This window comes from Salminus brasiliensis, chromosome 10 (assembly GCF_030463535.1).
Source record: "Salminus brasiliensis chromosome 10, fSalBra1.hap2, whole genome shotgun sequence".
Taxonomy (NCBI): Eukaryota; Metazoa; Chordata; class Actinopteri; order Characiformes; family Bryconidae; genus Salminus; species Salminus brasiliensis.
The window spans coordinates 35,959,320-35,978,307 of NC_132887.1; the positions used below are offsets into that span (position 1 = coordinate 35,959,320).

The 18,988-nt window shown below is 43.4% G+C and overlaps 1 protein-coding gene across 1 annotated transcript; it reads left to right on the forward strand.

Annotated features, from left to right (window-relative positions):
- The first annotated feature begins 571 nt into the window (after positions 1–571).
- gpr26 (G protein-coupled receptor 26) lies at positions 572–18,456 on the forward strand. The gene is made up of 3 exons (XM_072689942.1): positions 572–1,727; positions 10,709–10,822; positions 14,422–18,456. Exons 1-3 carry the CDS (start codon positions 1,009–1,011, stop codon positions 14,714–14,716), a joined length of 1,128 nt encoding a protein of 375 aa, XP_072546043.1. The 5' UTR covers positions 572–1,008; the 3' UTR covers positions 14,717–18,456.
- Positions 18,457–18,988: the final 532 nt, after the last annotated feature.

The window sequence follows — 18,988 nt, forward strand, 5'->3', positions numbered from 1 at the left end:
TTGTGTTGTGTGTGTGTGTGTGTGTGTGTGTGTGTGTTCACTGCCACTGATGGGTTAAATGCACTCAGTCTGAATCCTAATCTTAATCATGCTGGTCATCAAGCGTGGTTTTACTGGTCATAATGGTCAGTCAACTGGTCTATGCTGGTCTAGAGCTACACTGGTCAACCAGCTTAACCAGCTTGACCAGTTTGAGCAGGCCAGGTTGTTTTTTTCCTCCCAGCAGGGTAGTGGAAACCTCTGGAGGGCATTATGTGGACTGATGTGGAGGCTTTACCCAGCTTCAGTAAAACTGCAGGAGAAGCTCCCTTCCTCAAACGCACGCGCCTCTAAATTGACTCACTCCTGATCTCTCTCTCTCTCTCTCTCTCTCTCTCTCTCTCTCTCCTGGAAATCTGTGACCCGAGGATTCCGGCGAGGCTGGTCACGTGGGGGCATTTCCAAATGCGGTTGTAAGGGAGGAGGATGAGAAAGATGAAGACGGCGGAGGTGGTGGTGGTGGGGGGGGTGTGTGGGGGGGGTGACATTTCTGACATATAAAGCGCGCGGCTTCAAGGACGAGGTCCTCAGAAGCGCATAAGCAGCGCGCGCAAGCTGGAGCCGGGGTGAGCTCGCGCACTGCGCAATTGCGCGAGGCTGAAGGGGAACCCAGAGGAGCTTGAGGAGCAGGCGCGTGCAGATGGGCTTGATGCTCACAGTGCAGCGGTCACTCGTCTATGGATTTTCCCGCCACGAACAGGAGGACCAGGACTAGTGCGGACCGGGTGTCATGGAGCGCGGAGGATCGCGCGAGCGCGGCCAAGGCGCCTCGGGGGCGGCTCGGGGACTCCCACGCGGCACCGGCACGTGGGCTTTGCGGTGGTGTAGCGTTTTAAAGAAACGGCTTGACCTGTCCAGAGGTGCGTTCAAGCACGCGGAGATCTGACCGGACGGTCTCCTATCCCTACCCACACAACTTCCTCCAAAAAAAAAAAAAAAAAAAAAAAACCCACAATAACAAAAAGCACCATGCACGCGCTGGAAGTCGCGCTCTCCGTGCTGCTGGTGGCTATCATCGTGGTGTCGCTCCTGGCCAACGTACTCGTGCTCGTGTGCTTCGTGTACAACGCCGAGATCAGACGGCAGGTGCCCGGCTTGTTCGTGCTCAACCTCACGTGCTGCAACCTGCTGCTCGCCTCCTCCAACATGCCGCTGACCGTGGCCGGCCTGGTGGGCCACGCGCCCCCGCCGGGCGGACACGGCCTGTGTGAGCTGGTGGGCTTCCTGGACACGTTCCTGACGGCCAACTCCATGCTCAGCATGGCGGCGCTCAGCATCGACCGCTGGGTGGCCGTGGTTTTCCCGCTCAGCTACCACTCGCGCATGCGCCGGCGCGACGCGGTGCTTGCGCTCGCGTACGCGTGGCTCCACTCGCTGGGCTTTGCCGTGGCGCCCGCGTGCCTCTCGTGGCTCGGCTACCACCGGCCGTACGCCTCGTGCACGCTGTTCAACGGGCGGACGCGCGCCGTCCCCGCCGCCACCGCCGCGTCCGCAGGCGCGTCCTCCTCCACCTCGCGCGCGCACTTTGCAGCCTACACCGTGGCGCTTCACGCGCTCACCTTTCTGCTCGTGCTGGTTGTGCTGTGTGTCACGTACCTGAAGGTGCTGCAAGTGGCGCGGTTCCACTGCAAGCGCATCGATGTCATCACCATGCAGACGCTCGTGCTGCTCGTGGACATCCACCCCAGGTAAGACTGAACTTGAGGACTGCATGAATAGGGTGGTCAGGGTGGGCTTAGGGGGCCCAAAGTACATGAAATGTGAACAAATATTATAACATTGATATCAAATGAACGGGTAACTAGTGAGACGTCCACCTAAAAGTGTCAAAGAATGCATGTGTACAGTATTTTGACTGTTGCTGATGTATAAATGGTAAGTATGTGACTTTGTTTGTGGGAAAAAAGCTAAAATGTTCAAAGAAATGCAACGTAGCATTTACCTACGTTTACCTTAAACTAGCAGCTTCAAAATCGGTGATGTTCCTCTGACTGTAACAGTGAGAAGAGCCTCTCTTGTGAGAACTAAGTAACGCAGCACTCTACCGCCTCAGTCCACATACTTCTTTCACTTTCATTGACGGTTCTGTATCTCTCAGCTTGTCCAGAAAAACATGTCCTGTAGCATCGGCTCAAATCACAAATTATCTTAGGGGGATAAATTTATAGGGGATAAACTGTAGAGGGAGCCCAGAAGCAAGAAAGGCCATAGTGGTTCCATAGTGGTTCCCTAAACAAGCCTATTAACCACCCTGTTATTTTTTACCTCAGAATGAAACACTTCCTTTAATAATGGGTAGAAAAAACAGTAAGCTTTGCTTCTATTGGCTAGTTCAACGGCACTGCAGCGGCTCACAGGAGCCACGTATTATAGCTTACCACCGTAATTATTCCAGAGTCTCGCCCGATAGCTTTGCTGTTAGCTGGTTAGCTTTTAGCCTTTCCCCCAATTGCTTTTAACTGGTTTCCCCTCTGATGTGTGTTTAGTTCCGGTTTGGTTCAGCTGAGGTAGTCCAGTTTGTTTTGGAGGGAGCAGACGATGGAGAGAAGAGATAGTAAAAGCTGGCAGTGTTAGCCATTAGCCTAGCATGCAGCCCCACGGGGGTCTTTGGCTTTGTTGCATGCAAGTTTGAGCTTCTTATCTGGCACAGGAAAAGCCGCTGTCACAAGGCCTGGTTTACACAGAAGCCTGGGGCCGGATTTCCGAAACTATAATTTTATTCTTAAAAATGTTTGTATTCTTATTCTTAGATAAATTCTTATTTTCTTATTTTTTTTATTAACTTTTCACCTAGGAAAAAATCTAAGAACAATGGTATACTAAAAAACCCATAACCTTACGAAAGCCTCACGCTTAGTCTTAAACTGTAAGAGGTCAGAAGGTCAGCCTCTAAAATGAACAGTTTAAATAGTTAAACTACTAGAATTAATGACTAATTCAACTGGGTCACCACTGAGTTTTTTTTAATTTACGTCTAGCTCTTTTTTTACTGAAACTTTTTGACAGATTTTACTAAATATAAAAAATGAATAAAACGATTATTTTGCTTTAATGTTTATGATAAGCTGTGAAATGCTGCGTAAAAGACGTTTTTAATAAGAAAGCAACGACAAGTGTTTTAATAAAATCCATTTGATTAAGACTTTCTTAAAATAATATTACGATTTTTCAAAGAATTTTGTTTAAGAACATTTTTATTTGAGTCTTAGTTTTCATCTTAAGATCCTTTGTATGTTTTTTTTCTTAGGAAAGCTTTTGTAAATCCAGCCCCTGTAACTCCCATAACTAGCAAAGTCTAAAGGTGATGAGCTGCTCTCTAGTGTCAACAACACCATATTTTCCCGAGGTCTGCCTCACATTTTCCTGTCACTGGTTTATCTAAACGTCGGGGTGTAATTTTCTGCCCAAATCCACTGAGATTAGTAGGTCACTCAAGGCCTATTTGGCATCCAATTATTTTGATTTGTTATTTAAGTGCTGGAGCTATGAGGCTAATGTAGCTAGCAAACACTAGAAGTCAGTCAGAGGTCACCAAGATTGTGCAAATTTTTTTTCTCAGGCTACTCAGACTGCATGCACAGGTTCGTTAGGGTTATGCAGGCTTGTCAGTGTCATACTGAGTCCTTAACGAAGACCAAGATACAGTTTGAGTGAATGGAGAGAAGTGTGGGCATGTAGCTCCAGGGCTAAAGTAAGGAATAATGGTTTTGGCTGATCTACTAAGTGTGATGTAAGGTTCCTTTATCCTTTTTTTTTTAATTGAGCTGCATGGAATTCATCTCCACCTTCAGAGGAGTTGTTGTGGTGGCATATGGAGGGCCCTATCAGCCATGTGAGGTCCGAATGTTAGATGATCACCACCCCACCTCACCATCTCCAACTCACCAAGTCATCCCAAAAGTATTTGATGGAGCACCATCCGTCATTCCAGACAACACAGTTCTTCCACTGCTCCAGACCTGAATTCTGGAAGGGGTTGGGGGGGGGGGGGGGGGGTGTTATTCCCCTTTAGCTCACACCTGGCATTAAGGTGCACGTATTTGTCACTGTACAGTGTACAGCGAAATGTGTCCTCCGCATTTAACCCATCTGGTAGTGAACACACACTCACACACACACGTGTGTTAGGGGCAGTGAGTACACACACACACCCAGAGCGGTGGGCAGCCAACTCCAGCGCCCGGGGAGCAGAGAGGGTAAAGGGCCTTGCTCAAGGGCCCAACAGTGGCAGCATTGCGCCAATAGGTTCATGCTAATCTGCTCCAGAGGGTCCAATTCTATTGGCAGTATTTCGTTACAGAGACTAGACAAGCTGTGTGTGTGTGTGTGTGTGTGTGTGTGCGTGCATTTGCACATCTGTGTTAGCAATGGGTGCAACTGAAAGTTTTTCATTCATTACAAGGGGTGTCCACAAACATTTGGCGTAGTGAGTACTGTATATTAGGCAGCAAGTGAACAGTCAGTTCTTGAAGTTGATGTGTTGGAAGCAGGAAACATGGGAAAGTGTATGTGTCTCGACGGCTAGACGACTGGGTCAGAACATCTCCAAAACATAAGCGGGTCTTGTGGGATGTTCCCGGTATGCAGTGGTCAGTACCTATCAAAAGTGCTCAAAGGAAGTAGGGGAAACGAGGGGGACTTTCACAATATTAGGCAGTGGTTTTAATGTCATGGCTGATTGGTGTATTTGTGTTTCAGGTCATTAGGTTTTCCGTTCTTTACTAAATTACAGGGAAATGCATCAAAGTGACTGTCTCGGGCAGGCGTCCATATACCCAGGAACACCGCCAAAGCTTAGCCTATGTGTGGGGAGCACTGCAATTGCATTCATCTTCACACTGGCATAGGTTTAGCCCTAAAGAAAGATTTTTGGCATTTACAGTGCGGCACAGTTTTAGCTGTTTGTGTGGACAAAATAAGTTTCTTCAGATAATAATGTTCAAATAATGTTAATTTCTATAACATTATTCATTTACACACGTCATGTAAATGCAGAGTTCTCATAAACTTAACCATGACAAACTCATGATTTTTACATTTCATTACTGACATCCACTGGGAGCATTCCACCCAATGAGTTTATTATTATAGACACTATAGGTCCAAATGTTTGTGGACACCCCTTCTAATGAATGCATTCAGCTACTTTAAGTTGCACCTATTGCTGACAAAGATGTGCAGATGCACACTTACACAGCATGTCTAGTTCCTGTAGAGAAGGACTGCCAATAGAATGGGACTCTTTGGAGCAGATAAACATGCACCATCCCTAATGCCAGGCATGAGCTTGAGGGGATACTTACCTCACTAACCTTCTTGTCACTGAATGCAATCATGCGATCCTCACAGCAATGCTCCCAAATCAGCTAGAAAGCCTTTTTCCCTGGACAGAGACAGTTACTCCGACAAAAGCAAGGTCGACTATTTTTAAATCCCTTGGTTTTAAAAGAAAACAATGCATGAGCAGGTGTCCCAATACTTTTGTCTATATAATGTATAATTTCTATATACGGTCAATGGTTCAGCTCGTCCAGGATTGCAGCCTCTCACGCTCTTGTTCATACAGCTTGGGGGTTGTTGTTATAGGGATGCTCTCGAGGGAGACTACAACTGACATGGTTCTTCTGTGTACATCTCCTGCATAGTCTGCTGAAGGTACTGAAGGTACCCCGAGTTCACGAGAGAAAATATGTTAAATATGTCGAAAAGTGGTACGAACATTGTGGACAAACAGTGACCGGGTCATGGGCACCCAAGGCTCGCTGATGAGTGTGGGGAGCAAAGGCTAGGCTATCTGGACCACAGAAGAGCTACTGTAGCTGGAAAAGTCAGATGCCCATGCTAACACCTGTCCACCATCAAAGACCCCAATAGAAGAATGCAACATGATTCCATGGCTTCTTAGGTTCTCTGTTCTTTTCTAAGTAAAGGGAAATGCTAACTGATTGTCAGTGGTAGTTGACTGTACACTACAGATGCAGCAGCTGGAAATATGACTAAAGCTAGTTTGGAATTGTTTGTTGGTTCAGACTTATGGAAGGGTAAGGAAGGCCCAGGTACGTGGGCGCTAAGATTTTTTTTCAGCAGAGACACAAATGATATAACCCGTTGCTATTATAGGGGCTTGTTCAGTATATTCATGTATGTACGTCCCACACTTTCCACTTGTGAAGGTACAGAGCATACCTGGCTGTTTCTGCTCAGCCACACATTTGGCTTTGCTCAGACACATCTCCCACTCACACATACACACTCTGAGGCAGCAAAGCAATATATCATCCGTCTCCCGCTAGCGGGTTACTAATATTAAAGTGTCAAGCTGGGGAAACTTTCGGTTCGCTAAAACACGGCGCACTTGTTTTTATTGCTAGCTTGTCAGTTTATAGAGCATGTAATATTCGGACATGGGAATATAAGCTTGTGATTAAGGAAGAAAGCAGGCCAGCTAGAGAGTTAGGTCAAGCTAGACACAGCTTATTAGTGAAGGCCAAAAAAAATCACCTCAGACAATACACGTATTCACTGTGTAATGTGTACAGTCATTTTTACTTTATTTTAAAGGGAATTCCCCTCAATTTAAGATGAGAGTTAAGAGAATAGTCTCCAGATGAAGGCAAGCTGACATGTTTGGGCCTAGTTTAAAAAGGGAGAGTCTAGGCTGTGACTAAACTTAACTGTAAAAACTGTAAATACACACCCAGAATTTTCTCCCAACCCTTCATCTAGAACTGTATTTGTTTTCTCAGTCAAATCAATGGGGAAATTAGAAAGCAGCTGTGAATTGCTGTAGTCCACAAACACAGAAATAAACTTCTCCACAGAGCTGAATAGTGGGGTGGCCATTTTGAGTAACCATCCAGTTTTATCTTATATATCTTGCATGCTATCTTATATAGGTTTATCCATGCTGTTTTAATAAGAAATAGCATTTCGATTGTTTTTTTAAACAAATAAATGGAGATTCTGGCTTTTTTCTTAAGCTAGGATGAGTTTGATGACAATCCAAGTCTAGGTTTTGTTAGCAATGTTAGCTTTGCAACCTAGCCAGCTAAAGAAGCACACCAGAAATCGAACATGTGGAGTAAATGATGCTCCATGTTAATCTGATTTTCTAGGTGAACTATTCCTAAGTAAAGTAAAATACTAAGTAAATGATGTACTGAATAAAATCTGGAGCTGCCGCAGCATCCGTATACAACACCGTTAGCTAGCTGCGCCTTGTTAGCAATGTTAGCCTAGTATTCTAGCTAGCTAACGAAACACACCAGATATCGAACATTTGGAGTAAATGATAATCCATGTCCGTCTGATTTTCGAGTCGAACTATTCCTTTATTACGTAAATAAGGCCACTAACAGTGTACATTTTAGACATTGCAATGCCTGGCTCCTTTCACCACCATTGTAGAAAAGCCAAGGAGTTAGCTAGCTAAGTTTCTCTGCAGTAAATTACCAAATTACCACACCAAATTAATCGGACTGACTTAGTTTGCCATCGTTAATTCATGCAGCAGTTGAAATCAGTGGAATTAAACTGTTAGTATAACTTAAGGCTGTATTTTTGTGACCACAACGCAACAGTTAAACACTTGCACAAGGTTCACAAAATAGTCATTTGATAAAAAAAAGTAAACCGCAACACTGTCAAGATAAGAACACAACATAAATTTCCATGAATTAATTTCAATTTCCATTTATTTTAGTCGTGAAGGGGCAATTAATCACGTGGACATTTTCACTATTTTCAAACAACAATATTATTTCATTTCATTATAAATAAATTACCGCAATGATCAGTAAATGTCTTCCGATACATTTTAATCTGTCATATAAGTATGGCAGCCGTGGGCAATTAATCACAACCAATGGAACAGTCGGAGGGATAGGATGTGTCCGGGGGGATAGGACGTGTCACTACACCGTGCAGGTGGTTTCTATACCAGCAGTGCAGATAATAACTGTGAACATGCTAAGCGTTGTAGTTGTTATTACCATTATTAATGGTAGTGGTTAGATGTTCTGCAACAGAATGCACTTTAGGAGTCCCCTTTTCAGCACTTCTGCAGGCTGATATTGCTTTATTGTTCTGTGAGTTGTGTTAGTCATTCTGTTGAGTCTGTAATTATATGGTGTGGAATAATGCATCTATTGTCTGAGTCACATTCAGAAGTCTCAAATGATTTGTTTGTTGTTATTATAGATGAAATAATTCAGACAGTTGTAATGACTCAGTAATTGGGTGAAGCTGCCTATTTATATTGACGTGGTAAGATAAAAATAATCTACATCTCCAAACCCAGTAAGAAATAGGACATGGCTTTTAAGATTTCGCCATTCCAGCCTTGCGTATTAGCTTTATGATCAGCTTATGGGGCTCTCGAACCAGATCTTATCTTATTTATTACCATTAAAGGGATTTTTGCACATTTCTGTAGACATCCATTCTAATTAATATATTCAACAACTTTCAGTTGCACCCATTGCTGACACAGATGTGCAAATGCACACACACACGGCTTGTCTAGTCCCTGTTGGCAGTAGAGGAGTATAAAGCCCTCCAGCAGCATTGAGCTGTGGAGCAGTGGAAGAACTGTGTTCTCTGGAATGATGGATGGTGCTCCATCCAATAATTTTGGGATGAGTTAGGAAGCTGGTTGTGGTTGGGGTGGTCATCATTATCCTACATCCTGACCTCACTAATGCTCTCGTCAGTCAGCAGTTACTCCAACAAAAGCCGGATCAACTCTTTTTAATATCCTTGATTTTGGAAGAAATTATAAATTATCAGGTGTCTCAATATTTCTGTCACTGTAATGTTATGCTGTTGGTTATCTTAGACGCTTCTCTTGGTCTAAGGCTGCATTGTTTCTGTATACATTTATATAAGCAGTGGGTCATCCTGCCAAATCTCCAAGTAAAATCTTAAGTTTATAAGTTTAACAGCTGTGACAAGACGATTTCCCAATACTGTTCAGCTGAACTTAGCTGAGTGAGTTTCAGACATTTCCTGACAGAATTCTGACCAATTCCATAAGTGCTACTGAAATTCAATTGAGTATCCAATACACAGCAAGGTGATCTCTGTCTGAACCTGTAATACCAGCAACCAGCAAGCATACAGGTCTGAGACAAGACACAAAGGCAAGAGCTAAAAGGTGATGGCTAGACGACTGGGTCAGAACATCTCCAAAACACCAAGCAGACCATGTGGGGTGTTACTGGGATGTAGTCATCAGTGCCTCATGGAGGTCCCACCTTACCTTACAGGACTTAAAGGATCTGCTGCTAATAACATCTTGGTGCCAGGTACTACAGGACACCTTTAGAGGTCTGGAGGAGTCCATGTGTCTGCCCTGTTTACAGTCTTAATCTTTCTTAGTTTCTCATGTGCTCCAGCACTTGGCCCTGTGTTTATGTCTTGGTCTTTGGCTGTGCCCTAGCCCTGCCCAGTATTTCATGTTCCTGCCTCTGCCTCCTTTGCAGCCTTGCCCCATCATTATACTTCCCTGGTCTGTTGAGTTTTTATACCCCTGTGTTTGTCCTGTTCTTTAGTCTTGCATTTTTGCAGTAGAAAAGCAAGTTTGCATTCATATTCAGTTGTTGAGAACTTTGAAACACTTTGGAGCTGAGCTACAGTAATGTCCCTGGTTTAGAAATAAGGGTTTTCAGGCAGTGATTGGGATCTCAGCAGTGCCCCCCACACCTGTAAATCTGTCTGAGAGAAGTCTATACGGCAGCCGGGCAGGTGTGTAAAAGTTCCCAGTCTTGAAGAGATTAGAGCCGAGATACAGCAGTGTCCCATCTCAGAGATATCCTACTGACACAGTGATCTCTAAACTCTACAACCAGACCAAAACTGAAGTCATGGCAGAAGAAAGCAGGTAGGATATCTGCAACATGTAATTCGAGAACATACATTACCACAGAATCTTATGTCATCGTAACCAGCCAGGGTCTCATGAGGTCCAAACAAGAGCAGTGAATAAGAGCCAAATGGGTGCAAACATGGCTCTCAACGAACGCTCACAGTTGCCCACAGTTGCTAGTTGCCAGTTGTCACATCGCTTCCATTTACTTTATTACAGTCCCATTTTGGGTGGGAAGGACGGACCTCCCGCTCCCCCATCACCCTGTCAGTTAACTGCTGTATTAGAACTGGCAGTTAGTGTTCTCCTCCAAGCGTGTTCAACTGTTGCATGGCGTTGCATTAGCAGCATTGGTTGACTTCATGTAAAGTATAGGAAGCACATTGCCAGCCTTTCAGCTCTGGCGGCATCGTGTGAAAGGTGGAGTCCAAACCAGTGGGTGGGGACTGGAAATGACTACATTCGTGGAGAAAATTGGGACATATTCAACACACACTAATTTCCTCTGATTCATTTGATTCATTGTTGCTGCATTTGGTCCAAGTTGTTTCTGCTTTTGTTCAAGTGAAGGGGGCTGGCGTGTGCCTTTGGGCAATTACCCAACGCTCCACTGAAGAGCTGTTGTTTGAAAATAAGGGTTTTCAGGCAGTGATCAGGATCTCAGCGGTGCACCCCACAGCTGTTCAGAAGAGGGTTTCCTTAAATCGGGCTGAGAGAAGTCTCTACAGCAGTCAGGCAGGTGTGTGAAAGTTCCCAGCTGGGCTTAGTAATGAGATCGTGATGTTCTCTGCCTGTGTCCTGCAGTGTGCGTCAGCGCTGTCTGGAGGAGCAGAGGAAGAGGAGGCAGAGAGCCACCCGCAAAATCAGCACCTTCATCGGGACCTTTGTCGTCTGCTTCACCCCTTACGTCCTTACCAGGTCAGCATGCTGCCACTCGGCCTGACACCCTTGACACTTGTGGCCTCCGTAGTACTTCTGAATTGGTCTGTAAGGTGCTTCAGATGGTCCTTTTGAGATGCCACAGAAGAGCCACTTTTGATTCCATGGGTTCCAGAAATGTGCAAGTGTCAATGACCGTTCATTTGGTAGAGGTTTATTACATGAAGTGAAGGTTCTTTAGACTTACACACAGATAACGTGGTTCTTTATGGCACCAAAACAGGTTCTTCTATGGCGTGATGTTGAGACAGTTTGGGTAGAAGAGGAGAATTTAGCTTGAACAGCAGAGTTACCAACACAGCAAAAAAATGTTCTGTAGCTCAAGAAAAATGTCAGACAGGAGGACCTGCATCTGTGGTTGAAGGTGCTAAATTTACTTACCTGACAGCCTCACAAACAGCCTGACAGCCACTTCACCAGAGCTTTATAACCAGACATAAGGAAGTTGGTGGACGTTTTAAATTTAGCGACTTCAACCACAGACGCCGGCCCTCCTCTTCTTTGGCTATGGTGCCCCACAACACTCCAGTCTTTTTGTGTTGTGTTGGAAGGCTAGTAAGCTAGCTCTGCTCTAAATAGCTCTATATAACATTAAATGGCCTTGTGGGAATGTTGGGGTAGAATAGTGTACTATATGATATGCTTTATGATCAGTGTCCATAGCAGTAGCAGTAGCCTCTTTCTCACTGCACTGACTTTGAGTACGATACAACCATAAACCATCTGATACTAAATGAATGAATATGAAACTCCGAAAGACAAAAGCAAAGGCAACACACTCAGTAAAACACTCAGTAACACACACAATAGCAAATAAATAATCAATAATATTAAGATTTTAATTTTTCTGTCAAGTATTAAAAAGGACCTGTTATAAAAGTCCAGTTGAATGTATTTAATACAAAAAAAGCTAAAAACTTCTTCTGATCAAAACAGGACCAAATTCATGCAAACACCTCAGTTCTGTTAATATGTACAGTACATCCCAAATGAAGACATTTGATATTTGAGTAGCCTATGATCTCCTAAAAATACTTTGCAGTTTAGGTGAATGAAGGCATGTCCAACTAGTACTGGGCAATATGACGATATTTTATTGTATCGTGATAAATTTTGTTTTCCTAATACACAATATGCTTTTCCAAGCGTATCAAGGATATTATCAGTGATTAAAGAACACTGATCAACTCTACATTTTCAATACAATCAGTATAATTAGTCTGGTTTAAGTAGATGAAGTGCAGCAGATTTTGAATAAAAAACACTGTACTAAGTATAGAAGTCAAGTCAAGTCAGATTTATTTGTATAGCTTTTTACAACTGTTGTCGTCACAAAGCAGCTTTACATAATTAGTAATTAATAAAAGACGAAATAACGTAAGACATGAAGGATCAAAGACCCCCAGTGAGCAAGCCAACAGCGACTCTTTAGAAGAGTGTCTGAATAGTCATTTTTAGGACTCTGCAGCTACTGATGCATTTTGTCTGCATTCATGTATATTGCAGTTAATATTGTATATAATGAAAATAAGTTTGTCTAATTGTAGTATTATAAATAAAATATATAATATTTTATTTATTTTACCATATCTCCCACCTCTATGTCCAACTATTGAAACATTCTGCAGACGTGCCTAGGGGTCCTATTTTTTAATTTGATGATAAGATAGGACTTTATAAACAAAGGGATCCATCAACAGTTGTTGATTTTTAAAATTGGTATCAAGAACCAAATCATTTTAGTGGTTTTAGTGTTGACTATCAACTTTCTGGTATCGTGACGTCCTTAGTCACTGTGTTTAACCAAGCTGAGAAGGGGGTAACTAACTAAGCTGGGGGATTTCATCCCACCCCTTTGCTCCTTAGCAGCTCAACATGTCCTAGTTAAACGGATAACAGCGCTATTAGGAAGATTTGACAATGGGATTGTCATCCCTGATCTTTAGGTGCACGGTCTATTTTTAAAGCAGAACAACTCAGTGAAATGGTATTTACTCAGAGGCCTGGACACTGTGCACCTTTTCAGCTGAGCCAGTAATGGCCGCAAAATGTGCACTTGACTTTTGGGTTAAACTGACCGAGGGCCTCCTGAAAGCTGTGTCTGAGGAAATAAGCCACATTACCTGACATGTATGACCTAAGAGAAGTTCAAAGCATGAACTCACAGCTGGCCCAGCTGAATCATTTAGGCCCATTTCAGAATGGAATGTAATGAACCTTTCTGGGTTTGTTTGAGGTATGAAGGGCCTAACAGAATACTTCAGCCTTTTCCACCTTGTCTCTGTCTGTAGCTTGTGTATTACACCACTGTTTACCACAGACACATTTCCACTGATTGTACAATCCAATGGTCAGTTGCTAAATTCATTGGATAACTAATTGAAATACATGATTATATGTTTAAAACTGGGCCCAAACTAAGCTGTTTAAAAGACCCTTAGACTGTTTTACACAAATGTCTTTAGTATGACTGTGTATTCACAGAATTTAGCAACTGCATTTGCTTCAATTATAAGTGAGTTTCACATACACTATATGGACAAAAGTATTGTGACACACCTCTTCATTATTCGATTCAGGTGTTTCATTCAGGCCCATTGTCACAGGTGTATAAAAGCAAGCACCTAGCCATGCAGTCTGCCTTTCCACACATTAGTGAAAGAGTGGGTGGTTCTATAATATGAGCCACCTCTGCAGCAACAAGTCAGTTTGTGAAATTACTTCCCTCCTAGATCTTCCAGCATCATCTGTGAGTGGCATTTTTGAACAGTGGAAGCATTTAGGTACCACAGAGAGCAACCCAGCAGCTATGAAGTGTCAGACCACGTAAAGTTACAGAGGGGGGTCAAGTGCTGAGCCCATAGCATAGTGCAGAAAAGTCTCCAACACTCTGAACTGCTGACTGAATAATTGCAGAGCTCCAAAATCAGGAAAAACGGGCAAGCATAAGAATCTGAGACACTTTTAGAAGGGCCCATCTGTGCCGGCAAGACGACAGAACGTCAGAACATTTCCAAAACAGGCAGGTCCTGTAAGGTGTTCCCAGCATTCAGTGGTCAGTACCTACCAATAGTGCTCCAAGTAAGGACGAGGGTCAGGGTCATGGACAGCTATGGCTTATTTAGGCGATCCATTAAGGCCCCACTTAATTTCACAACTTACAGGACTGGATAAAGTATCTGCTGCTAACACAGGATATCACAGGACGCCTTCAGAGGTCTCGTAGAGTCCAGGCCTTGAAAGTTCAGGTCTGTTATGGCGGCACTACAAGGACCTACTCAGTATTAAGCAGGTGGTGCCAATGTTAATGTTTCTGCTGCCCCATAAAACAGAGAAGGTGATGCTTTTGTCCATCATCTACCTTGAATGGCCTTGCATAGTCCTTTTCTAAGAAACATGTTCAAATTCAAATGTCTCTTGGCTGATGTACCAGGGCTGGGGGTCTGGGTTAACTGGTTCAGCTAAATTTGGGGAGAAAATTGGGTAAAAAACAATGTATCTGCGATACTTAACTGTGCACTAGAGATTGATGAATTTGTCCTGAATGTCTGTTTGTGTGCCTCTCTTTGTGGCTTCAGGGTGGTGGAGCTGTTTGTGGCTGTCCCGATCAGTCCATACTGGGGAGTGTTGTGCAAGAGCCTGGCCTACAGTAAAGCTGCCTGCGACCCATTCGTCTACTCCCTCCTGCGGCACCAGTACCGCCAAACCTGCAGAGACATCATCAACCGCTTCCTCAAGCGAAGATCACTCAACAGTTCGGGCCAGCGGCAGGAGAACGGTAACGTGGAGAAGAAGCCTGTGAACTCTGGGAAATGCGAGAAACCTGAGAAATCAGCGCAAGACAAGAAAGCTGGCACCGAGTCTACTGATTAAAAACTCGACTGAAATGGTGATGGAGATAAAAAAAAATGTAGCAACAAAAACCACTACAAAGATGAAGTAGCTAGTCTGCCCAGAGAGAAAGAGCAGTAGAAGTGAAGGCAGGCTTCAAACATTTTCTACTTTTCTACCTTCAGACGTGATTCGACATTCAGAGGTTTCCGTATGGTTTTCTGTACAGAGATGATCACGTACATCCTTTGAAGTACGGCTGCAGTATCCTCAAAAATGAGCTTCAGCGTTTTTTTCTAGGGTGCAAGCTGCTAGCTTGTGAATTCTAGGAGATAAATATAGAGAAGGCCGGCTGGTTATTTTTATGTGTGGAACGTCACTGCAAATGTGGCACCAAAATGGGCACAGCACAAGAAAGGGGCTAACTGTATCCACCACCAATGCTTCTGAAGTTATTATACACATTACTAAGGCTAAAGCTGATCAAGTAAACTGAATGCAGGGCTGTCTACTCATAAACCCATGCTAATTATGCAGGGTGGAAAAGCTACGTAGACATTGCAGAAGTCCAGTGATATGCAACTCAAAATGAATGGCATGGTAAATACAGCAAGGCTACTAAATATTCTGATGTTGACAAAGGTATTGGTACAGTTTTTTTTAAGCCGCAGGATATTGGAGCTGAAATGGAAACAAATATGTTAAAAATATAGACTCAGCTTTAATTTGAGTGCAAATTACAACCGCTCTCATACATAGTCCTTCATTTCTATGGGCTTGAAAGTTATTAGACAACTAATTAGACAACTAGTAACTAATATTATTCATAATCATCAAGATTTGTCCCAATGAACTGCCAATTAACCTGTAGCTTCCCCCAGTACTAGCAATGCTCCTGACAATAGTAGGGTCTTAACACATGTCTACGTCAATACAAGCATAGCCAGCCAGCACTTCTTTTCAAACTGTCATCAATGTGGCATTGCTGGGCAGCCGACAAGCTCAGAGAAAAGTGCTGGATCCCCAGCTCCACCGCACTAATCGGCCAACATGATTTTTAGAGTGATGAGGGGAGAGAGGGCCATCCACTCATCCAGAGAGAGTACGGCCAATTGTGCTCTCTCTGACTCCGGACACTGATGGCAAATCATCATGGCTCATGGCTTGTGAGCTTTTCTGAGACAGTTATTATACCATGAAAATTTCATACTGTTGCAACGCTAGGCCCTCTGTATATCCTCTGGTGGTCGTATCTTGATTGTTGACTAATCAGATGGGAATAGTTTTACATGAGATAATGGGATAATGAAGTTATTGCTCTCAGTTTCTTAGGGAAGATTTTTTCTGTCATCCACCACAGTTGTTTTCTGTGATCTTAACAACAGATTCAACATTAATCTGCTTACTTACCGTGATTAAATAACACACCTAGTTATGGAACAGCTCGACAAGCAATTGTTCACTAATTGGGCCCTTAGAATGGGAAAGCTATTTATAAAAATGGTTGGAATTTTGACTGCACACCCAACATGGATTTCAAATCATCTAAAAGTCTGCACTGGACTCGTATCTCAACTCTAACTTCATTCTAATATGCTGTATTTGTATTTTTGTCAACATCCAAATATTTATGAATGGTGGCAACTTACCACTGTGGTATTCTTGCATGTGTTTGGTAAAAGCTAATCAACATTGTCATGTTAATGAGTTTGTATCAGGTTTTAAGAGGCAACACTGCCTACGGAAACGGAACGGACTAGGTAATCAGTCTCATTACCTTATTAACTCCGCCCACTTTAACCAAACGGAATCTACAGCAAGCCTTTTCATACAAAATCCATCATATTTGCGCCTGAAACCCGACACAGAAGGCTTAGCACATCCAGCCTAGAGTGAGTGTGTAGATCACTGTGTCTAAAAGTTCATTAGAGGAAAAACAGGATTTGGGGGCTTTTGTAGATCAAATTGCTTTTAAGAGTTTATCGTTTTTGATTTTACTTGAAATCTGTGCATATTTTTGCCATACCTGGGAGAAGCTGGGAGAAGCCTGAGTGGCTCGTTGAAGGGACTTTCAGCGTAACCTCTGTATACAGACACTACTTGAAGCCAGTGGACATTGGAAATTGGTAAACTGCCATTTTTGAGGTTGGGGAGGAGGTGAAGGTTTATGATAAACATTTTTGTTGTCTTTATTTCTAACAAATCATATATTTCCCCACAGACCTGCCTCCAAATCAACAGTTATTGTCTCATTACTCTATTTCAGAGTTTATATTGTGGATCTGACAACAGGTGACCTTTTAAGCTGCAATCTAATTACTGGCGTACGTCCATTTTCCGAAATGACTTTTTTTTTTTTAGAAAGGTGAATGTCTGTCCACCGTTTAAAGGAATACTCTAATCTCCAACTCTAATACACTGTTATCTGCTTAATCTGTATCATACTGTCAATTACCACAGACAATCCTTTCAATCCATGTGTGTATACTTTGGTGAAGGCGCTGTTGCCGGCCCAGTCTTGTAAAATCCATGTGGGGCCTGTATGGGTAGTCCAACTGGGAACCAGAACGTTTTGCCCTCTAGGGTCAATGATGAGACCAGGAGAGGTTAAACATGGGTCCCATCTGGGTTGTACACTGCATACGGGGCCTAGATGGGACCCACGTGAGATTAAAGTGGGCTATAACAATGGGGCCCATTTGGGGAGCCCAACTGGTTCCCAGTAAAAGCACATGTACAGAGCCCAAATATCCCACCTGGACTGCATTCCACCCATGTGAGCCCCACATGTTAGCTGGAATCTGGACCCTTGCAAATCCTGCCGCATATAGAAGGCAGGGGCAGATCCTACCCCCTGGTAACTTCTCAATCCCCCTGGAAATTACGTCTGTACTGGTAATCGATCGTACGCTGCAGCAGATCGAGATTCGGTTGCTGGAGTATGCCTTTAAACGTCAGTATGACCACCTGCCTAATCTGTAGCACAGTGTTGTGGATTTACTGAGCACTCAGTGGTGGATCTCGCAGTGCCTTAGAGAACTCCAGGAGGTTCTGAACTCCAGGCGAGCGCGAAGCTCATACTGCCACATGAAGAAGCTACAAAATAATGCACTGAGTAAGAGCTCTGGATGAGTCACGCCTAAGACTAATGCTTTAACTTGAATTCTGGATATTTGCAACTTCTAAGAGGTGAAGTTCTTTAGACAGTGCAGGCTTTCACACGTTTCCTGGAGTCTGGAGCTAGAAATGCAATGTTACAGCTTTAGTCCTTAAGGTACTGGTATAAGGTATTGCTTATGAAACGTGTGGTCCAAAGCAGTGTTATATGGAAATACTCTAGTTTATTCCCGATAGGAGATGAGGACGTGAGCTTGTGTAATAGTCTCTGTGTGATGTGGTATACAGTCCAGTCCTGTTTCATACTGAAGAGGTTTTATTTGTTGTTGTTTTGTTTATATAAATGTATTTTTATGCATTGAGAGATTAACACAGGGTAATTTCTATCTATTTGAATGTGAGTGAAATGGTTCAAATGGTTCTCACATCGTCGCACATTCCTATTCCTCTTTCTGAAATATCAGTGTTTGTAACGTGTGCAATCAGACTGCTGACTATTTTTTCGGCGGGGAGGGTGGGTCAGGGGGTGTTTTAAGTGGTTAACATTTTAAAGAATGTTGGGTAGACGACGTTCCCTTCTTGTTTTTCTTGTGCAAACGTGGCGCCTTAGGACCAAAAGTGTATATTTTTGTTATACAGAATAATAAAAGGCAGTATTCAATTTGCCACACCTCTAACGCGACGTGATTTCCACTGAGGTCTTTTGGAAAAGGATGCTAACAATGGTGTGTTGCGTAGAGCACGAATCACATTACGAGACACAAGCAAGGTAGACGCGTCTTCGAGGCCTACCCTTAGAGAAAGAGAATGAGGGCAAGAAAAAGAGAGAGTGACAGAATGTGGGGGGAGATAATTAGTTTCTGAAATGGTTTAAAACAGTTTGCCTCCCACCTCTATTCAGCTGAAACGATGACAGAGCTGTACTTTTCTCAGGCTCTAGAAAGCTCACAATAGAAAGAAAGAAAGAGGCAGAGGGTCTCTGTAATTGCAGGTTCAGGAGAAAAGAAGGAGGGGGGGTAAAAAAAGGGATGAACGTTGGTGGAACGGAGGTAGAAGCATGAAGGCGGACATCAGCTAAAGGGCTTTGGACAGTAATGACGGCACAATAGAAATGTAGGTGGATGTTACTGCCACCTACGTCAGAATTTTCTCCATGTGAATGTATGAATAGAAGCTAATGACAACAGATTCGGCCTG